General features: G+C 29.8%; 1 protein-coding gene across 1 annotated transcript; it reads left to right on the top strand.

Moving 5' to 3' along the window:
• The first annotated feature begins 2,952 nt into the window (after positions 1-2,952).
• On the top strand, positions 2,953-8,264 carry LOC122606694 (MADS-box protein EJ2-like). The gene is made up of 8 exons (XM_043779544.1): positions 2,953-3,137; positions 4,779-4,857; positions 5,350-5,411; positions 5,550-5,649; positions 7,199-7,240; positions 7,323-7,364; positions 7,804-7,940; positions 8,077-8,264. Exons 1-8 carry the CDS (start codon positions 2,953-2,955, stop codon positions 8,180-8,182), a joined length of 753 nt encoding a protein of 250 aa, XP_043635479.1. The 3' UTR covers positions 8,183-8,264.
• The last annotated feature ends 452 nt before the right edge of the window (positions 8,265-8,716 follow it).

The following is an 8,716-nucleotide window of genomic DNA, read 5'->3' as shown; positions in this document are numbered from 1 at the left end:
AGTCACATACCAATGATCTTCCTAAAGATAAAAGTGCATCTAATCGTTTTAATTTGAAACTTTTTTATCTTTTAGAACGTAAATGTGCAAGGTCTTTTATTATTTTACGCATTTACATTCAATAAAATAACAAGTTTCAAATTAAGACAATTAGATAACACTTTTGGCTAGCTTTTGGTAGTTCATCTCTTCCCTGGTCTTAGATACCATTCCCAATGCCACCAAATCATAATTCTTTTTCTTCATTCTATGTTACATCTGGATATCATATATTGTTTTAAGTTTATAATGATTAATAAAGTCATAATAAACGATAAAATAAGAATTTTTAGAAAAACTCATTGATCAATACCGTTAAGATTGTCCACATTAGTAGAAAAAATAGCCATTTTCTCTCTAATGCCAAGAAGTTTTTGAAAGATTTGTTAGTTGAAAATAAGTTTTTATGGGGCTTACATCGGACGTGCCATTAAGACGGCGTATTTGCGTTCTTCCGTTTGGGTTTAAACGGACACGTACTGGCATTATATGAACAATCTTTTTTGTTATAAAAATATTATATATTTTGGGTTTTGTCAATTTAAACGGGTGATCTGCTCATTCTTGTCATCGGTTGGATTGGGTCAATATCAACGAGTGATTTGTAAATGTCAACACTAGCTATAGCTTGCTGGTTAGAAATTTGGTTGTACGTCTTGTTCTACTTCCGAGTCATGTGAATTCGCTGATTCCACTTAAGTGAGACGACATAACATGTCTTCAAGTATTTTATCAAACTGGCAGCTACTTGAACTTAATTATTATCTTTAAATGGATCAAAAGATCAACAAAATAGTCGCTAAACTATCCACGCACAACTATAATTTATAAGTATATTAGTGGTGGGAATTTTATCTCAATAGTTCGTCTTTTGTCCTCATCATGTTGAAGGAAGATAAACGAGGCTCAAAATGCGCCGTTATGAACCTCGTTTTCAAAGATGATCTAGCTCCATGACGAGGAAAGGACACAAAGGGTAGAAGAGGCGTAGCTAATATGTCATTCAAACTAGAGTGTTATGTTAGATTAATTAGTCTTCAAGTGTTCCGCAAAACACTCTTGCCCTATAATTATTGTGTGTCAAAAAGTGTTACCAAACCCGACCAACACATAACCCCATAAATAGCCATGTTAATCCAACCAACTTCCTAACACTCTACACTACCGAAACTAAAAAAACTTAGATACCTCGCTTTATTCACTATCAAAACTTTATTTACACTAATGATGAAACGATCGATATTGAAACCAACATAACTTACATGAATTCATAAACACTTATCCGGCTATAATTTAATGAAGCTACAATATGGAAGCCTACGGCGTTCCACATGAGTACGTACACGCTTAATTGACCAAACATGACAGATTTTGTCATCCGAATTGACCAAACGAAGTTTTTATCATGTTACACAAGTTTGTTTAATAAATTCAATATATGTCCCATAAAATATATATATATCACGTATATAAACAATAAAGTTGGATGAATGGTTAACATCCTTCCCTTTGAAGACAAAAGTAAATGATTCTATTCTCATGTCTTGCAAGCTAGGCTGGAGGTTCTATTTCATCTTAGTTAGAACTTAGAAACAACTTCTCTATCCTGTTGTTGTAGGGTAATACTATCTAAATCTTAACCTCCCCATACATCGTTTAAGCTAGTATTGGGATCCAATGTAAGAACACCATTCAATAAAATAATAGTTTTATTGATAATGAAACTCGAATTACAACAAGATTACAATAAAAGCAACTACTTAATAATCAATACAAGAAAGAAGAAGAAGGCAAAAGAAAGAAGAAGGCAAAAATGGGCTGAGGGTTTCGTTAAACAGAGGGCCCTTAAATCTGATTTCGGGTCACCTAAGTGAACCCGTCAGTTTCTCAGGGTACAACAGCCAAAGCAGATTGTACTGCCGGAGTTAACCACAACCCGAAAAATTAAATACCTTCAAGAACAACAAGAAGATTAGTAAAGGAGAAATAGTTTTGTTGATCATCCAGGATGAAGTGTTGGTCTTGTTATTGTGGTTTTAGTTGTTAATCTGATTTTTTTATATCAGATTTCTTAAGTGGAAAACACATGTTATTATTAGAAGGTTAACAACACCTTAACAAGAAGTCTCACTTGCTGAACCAATGCAAGTGTTGTTCCAGGTGTTAAACCAGGAACAAATGAACCCGCCACATTACGACTCATCGTCCACGACCCTGACCCCGACCCCGGTCCCGGGCCCTTATAAGGAATTATTATTCTTCCAATACTTCTCTTTATAAACACACTTAATGTTTATACCTCTTCTAATGTGAGACAAACTCACATTAGTTAAATACTCTTTCAACTTCTTACATATCTATTCACTTGAATATTTTATGTTATATTATTTAAACATATCAAATAATATTTATACATAAAATTTCCAACATCCAAAACCCGTGAAAAACAACATTGGCCGCTATTACTTACCTTTTTATATATCACATATATAACATGTACACATATCATATCAAATTATATATACTATAGTAGTTATTTCTATACTAGAGAAATACGTACAAAGTAATAAAGAGACAGTATAGTAGAGGGTATATATTAGATTAATCATCCGTAGTATTATTTCAAAAAGTGGTAGTCATGTATTGAAAAGACCAATGGTGTATGGAGGTTGCCCAAAGATAGATCACCCCAGGGTTTCCATTTTCTTCTCACATTTCTCTTTTGAGAACTCACATACTCTCTCTCCCCTCCAATTTTATCTATATACAAAACTCAATGTTTTTCATGAATTTAAGGCCCTTCTAAAAGTAGGTGTTCTCTTAACCAAGAGTAGAATTGTTGCAGAAAGGGGAAAAAACCCACAAATATAAAATTCATATATATTTATTCACTAGTTATTAATAATAATAATCATGGGAAGAGGGAGAGTAGAACTAAAGAGAATAGAAAACAAAATTAACAGGCAAGTCACTTTTGCTAAGAGAAGAAATGGACTTCTCAAGAAAGCTTATGAACTTTCTGTCCTTTGTGATGCTGAAGTTGCTCTTATCATCTTCTCTAACCGTGGCAAACTTTATGAATTCTGTAGCAGTTCTAGGTACACCTTCTTCTTTTTTCATAATTTACAACAATTTGACTCAAATAAAAAACCTACAAACCTAAACCAACTTTGGATTTGTTGTAGATGTTATTTTTGCATATATACATATATATATACACATATATTTTCATCTTTTCCTCGTATTTTTACAAAGAAATTAAGAATTTTTTTTTAAACAGCGCGTTAGCAGTTTGTAGTTAACGTCTTTTGATATGTGATAGATTTACATTGGATCTATCTCTTTGCTCCATTGAGCATACAAAATTTACTTTATCTTTTGTTAAGCATGATAAACCTACACAAGAAAAGAAAAGTTTATCTTGGCTAAATTGAATATAAAAAGAAATCAAAGATCTGTTAATTTAAGTTGATCTTGGATTTTAAAATTTCATTTTATGTTTTATTAATACATTTTTCGGATTTTTGAAAAATAAATGGGTTTATAATTGGAGGCGCAGTTCAAATCTGAGTTGTTTGATCACTAACGTATAGACAACTATTTAACAATTAACATTTGTAGTTAAAAAGCAAAGGCTAAAATTACTAAAATTTAGCAATATTATTTTTTGTGTTAATTTTTTACAAAACTTTATTCTGTATATTTCTTTAATAAAAATGGAGCATTATAAATATTAATCACTGTTATAACTTATATATTTTCGAGATAGATTTGATATTCTAATAATTGGATCAGCAAAAGTTGCGGATGACAAATCATTTGAAACCCTAATTAAAAATAATATAAATTTAATCCTGGATGCTAAACAAAACCATACTTTAATTTCAAATAGTTAATTGTAGTGTATGTCGTTTTTAGAAAGAAATAATACTAGTTTTATTTTCTCTAGTATTAATTTTTTTTATATAAATTTCTTAGATTACGTACGATCAATATATATCTTTCCCTTCTTACCTTTTAAAGAAAGATCGATATTCTCTTGATCTTGACAATAGAGATAGATTTATTTCACCAAAATACTCTAAATATTAAATGCAACTTTTTTTTTTTTTTTCAATATTTAATTTTAATTTGGTTAGAACACAGATCCAAAAACTCTAAAAAAGAATAAAATTCAATGATCTTTGATACACGAACAATTGTTTGGTTGTCTGGTTGAGAATAAAGTCTAGCGTTCAAAAAATTTTTTCTTGTTAACCTAGATTAACCCTAACACTTAAGATTAAGTAATTACGAGTACTAGATAAGTTTTCATCATTAATTAGAAAATAATTTATCTTTTTATTTCTTGTGCATTAATTTTCTTTTTGTCATGCTAAATAAATCATAAATGATATAGGGCCTGGAAAATTTAACCCCTAGATCCCAGAGCATGAAATATATTTCTGCAAAAAGTATCAAGAAATATATGAATCATTCATTTTATAAACATTATTTTTTTTTTGTCAACATCCATTTAGTTATATAATAATGAAACGAGGTGTTTGGTTATTTATTTAAAAATAACCATTTTGATGATATAACATCCAGAACAAATAAAACCTGTTTGGGCATATGCAGAAATGAGTCATGTGCTTTGCCTTAAGCTTAACTCAGAAGAGGATAGGAAAAACATTTGGAATATTTAATATTCTTTTCTATCAGTTACTAATTTTTGTCTATGGGCTTTCCTTTTCCAGCATGGTCAAAACACTTGAAAAATACCACAGCTGTAGCTATGGATCATTGAAAGGCAACCAATTGGAGAATGAAAGCCAGGTAGTTTAATTTGTTGCTAGTATATCTATATATATGCTTTATACGTTTTACTCAATAATTTTTTACTCATATAACTTAAAAGACCTCTTTTTAAAGGTTCTGGTTTCAAATCTGGCTACAGATGTTTACAAACTAACTTCGAGAAAAACAAACTACAAGCAACTAACATTTGTAGTTAAAAATAAATAAATAAAATACGGACCTTTTGTTTGCTTTATGTGTATCAAATGTCATTGTGGTGAAAGATGCCCAATTATCACCTATCTGAGCAGTTGTGGTGTTAATGATTAGGGCACCATGAAAAATCCTTTGGTCACTAAACTTTCTTAAAAACCATTTGACAAATACATGAGTTCATGATGTATCTTACATCTCTGATATATCGATTTATATTGATTTGATGTGTGACTAAACAATAAACATATAGTATTATTATTGTTACTCTTATTTAAACTAAATTATGGTTCACTAAATATATTTGTATAATAACAGTACAATTACCATGAGTATCTGAGGCTAAAGGCACGAGTGGAGGTTCTGCAACGTTCGCAAAGGTATAGTGTTGATTTACGACAATGCATATAATTTCTTCGTTTTAATTTGTCAAAAACCTTTTGAGGTTTGTTGATCAAGCAAGATATAAATAATGTTACATGAACAAACTAACCCTAATTAATTAAAAATAATTGCAGAAACCTTCTTGGAGAAGATTTGGCCCCATTGAATACTAAGGAGCTGGAGCAACTTGAGCACCAACTAGAGTCATCTTTGAGAAAGATCAGATCAACAAAGGTACACCTGAGCGCACTGAATTCGGAGAAATGTTTTTTTTTTCTTTTCGTTTTATACTTTTTATGTCGCTTAACGTGATATAGGGGGAAAATTAATTTATATGTATTCTGAGAGAACTTCATAATTTCGTCTTACGTACATTTTTTATAAAATAAACTTCATACAAAATTTCAAATTTTGGGAACTTCAAATGATTTAAATTATTAGAAAGTCACATATATATATATCAAACTAAGTTTTTAACCCACGCGATACGCGGATAGTTATAAATATTGTTTTATTCACATTGAGATGAATGCTTTTAAGACAATTCTTGTTAAACTTGCGATGTACGAACAATTTGACAACGAAAAAGAAACAATATTATATATGTGGAGAGCTGTGTATTTTTGTCTAACGTTGAATGTGTGACAATCATAATGACAAAACAACTCATCATCATGTTAATTCTAATATGTGCTTTTGGATTGTTAGTAATAACTTGAAAAGATTAAAAAAAAACATAAATATATAACAAAAAGGTTAATAAATCTGTGTAGAACAACTTTCGTGTTGTGTTTTAATTTTGTGTGCAAATATAGCTTCAATATAAACTTATTTTCTATTGGGATAAAAACACAATCGATATATAGTAAGGTAAATTAAAAAAAAAGATGAACCTAAATTTAAACGTAACACTATGAATATAAAAAAAAATCAAAAACAAATATATATTTATAGATTTGCATGGTGGAAGTATTTTTGTGTAGAATGAACCGAAAAATTCTATTTATTTTCTAAAACTAAAATATTTGACATAATTGAAATTTATGGAATTTAAGATTTGATATTATATGCCTAATAGTTAAAAAATAAAAAAAAAAAAATTTACTTAAGTTGCCAAAAAATTTATAAGTTTGATCTTTTGTATGTCTAAAACAAAATAAATGTGGATATTATCACTAAGGCTTAAAATTTGGTTGCCTTTTTTTGTGGATCTTTACGTATTCTACATTTTTTTTATGTAGATAATATTAATTTTATTTCAAATTTTTTTTGATATATATAAAAATAAGATAAATATTGGGGAAAAAAAATATAGAGTTGCCATATAAAATAAATTCTATGTGGCATTGTTTGAAAGCATATTAATTTGATGTAGATAGCTTAATAATGTTAGGATTCTTACTGTTTTAGTAGATATATAGATATCAGAAAACATGTATCATCACTTTTTTTTTATACCTTATTTCCAAGATAAAAAACCCAAGTCTTAGTATTAATAAACAACGGGCGCTAAATACAGACTAACGACTGCAGTCAAGGTGCGTAAAATAATTTTAGTTCTAGAATCCAATTGATTAATGATTGACTTTTATTTTGCAAATGGGTAAGGCAAAGGTTAGTTTACATAAAAGGAAACTTGTATATCTGGATTAATACAGTTAATTAATCAAAAATTTTCGTGATATACACATAATGTTTTAAGTTTTATAAGGATATACCAGAAATTTATCAAGGGGAATCTCATATGCATCTTTTCATCAATGTTTTTCTATGGTTTTTTCAGACTCAATGCATGTTGGATCAGCTTGGTGAGCTCCAAAGAAAGGTGCGTATGTCTCTATCGATATAAAGTCATCATATCATGAACAATTGATGCCTAACATTATTTTGAGCCATTGTATATGCAGGATCAAGTTCTTGCCGAAACAAACAAAGCCTTAAGGAAAAAGGTATTATATATACACTAAGGCTTGATTCTGATTCATCACATCATAACAAATCACAATCTATATCTAACTATAAAAATATAAACCTAGTACTTTGGTAATTCATCATTAACTTTTAAGGCCGAACATGGACCAGATCATTTATGATTCTTAAACTTTCAGTACAAAGATGTTTAACTCTAGGGTCACGTACGGTCAGGGTGACAATGACCAAAGAATGCTAAAGGTTGAGTATTGACCCTTACTTATGAATGTTGTTGTTTCATATCCTGATAGTATTCCTTATCTTACATACTAAGGTAGGGGTTAATTAGTTTCTATTTTTCATATATATTGAAGATCAACAAAATGTGCATGAAATTTTAAACCAAGATTAATTGATAATTTAAACTGTTTTAATAAAAACATTAACTAAGAAGTTATAAAAAAAAATTCTATGCAGCTGGAAGAAAGTGCTCATGAATATCCAAGGCAAATATGGGCAGGTGGTGCACAAACCATTCCTTACAATCCTCTTCCAACACATTCTAATGATCAGTTCTTCCAACCTCTTGGGCTCAACTCTTCCATGCATAGCAGGTGACCAATCTTTCTAGCCATCAAATTAATTAATTAGAATCTAGCTACAAGCCTAAACAAAGGGTTATTAAATATAATATGGCACTAATACGTATTAATTTACTAAATTTGACTATGTTAATGTTACGATTCCCAGCTATGATGGATTGAGATATACCCCGATTGGGTCCGATGAGATGAATGATGCTGATGATGTGAATGATAACAATCCTAATGGGTTGTTTCCTGGATGGATGATGTAGTTCAAACTATGCATAAGAGCCCATGTTTCCAAAGGGTAAAAATAAGGTATTTTGTTCTTTTAGAATGAAAGTTGTAACATTATTGTTTAAATTTTTTCGGGTGTTTTCGTTATGTATGTGTGTTTATGCAAGTTGTAATTATTTTTCCAAGAGATTGATCGAAGGCTACATAAGTCGTGAGATGACGGCGATATCATGACATCGATTCGAAGAGCCTGTGGATTCTTGGCATGTATGTACTTATTTAACTTGTATAAGATTTTAAGCATTCTGGATTTAATTATATGATAATTATTTTTTGTTTTAAGCAACTATATATTTAATCTATTTTGAATATATTCAAATTTTCTTGAAATTATTGGTAAGAACAACGTATAATCCACGGGTTAATTTGTTGTCTTGATAACTTATGGATTCTTGAATGATGTTTGTCCTAGTGAAGATAAAAAGTATATCAGCTTTATAACATTCAATATACCGCTGTATCAATAAAGGAAGCACTACTGCTGAGGAAGTATCACTACAAAAAAAAAA

The sequence above is a fragment of the Erigeron canadensis genome, chromosome 7 (assembly GCF_010389155.1).
Source record: "Erigeron canadensis isolate Cc75 chromosome 7, C_canadensis_v1, whole genome shotgun sequence".
NCBI lineage: Eukaryota > Viridiplantae > Streptophyta > Magnoliopsida > Asterales > Asteraceae > Erigeron > Erigeron canadensis.
This window is presented reverse-complemented; position numbering and strand designations above follow the sequence as displayed.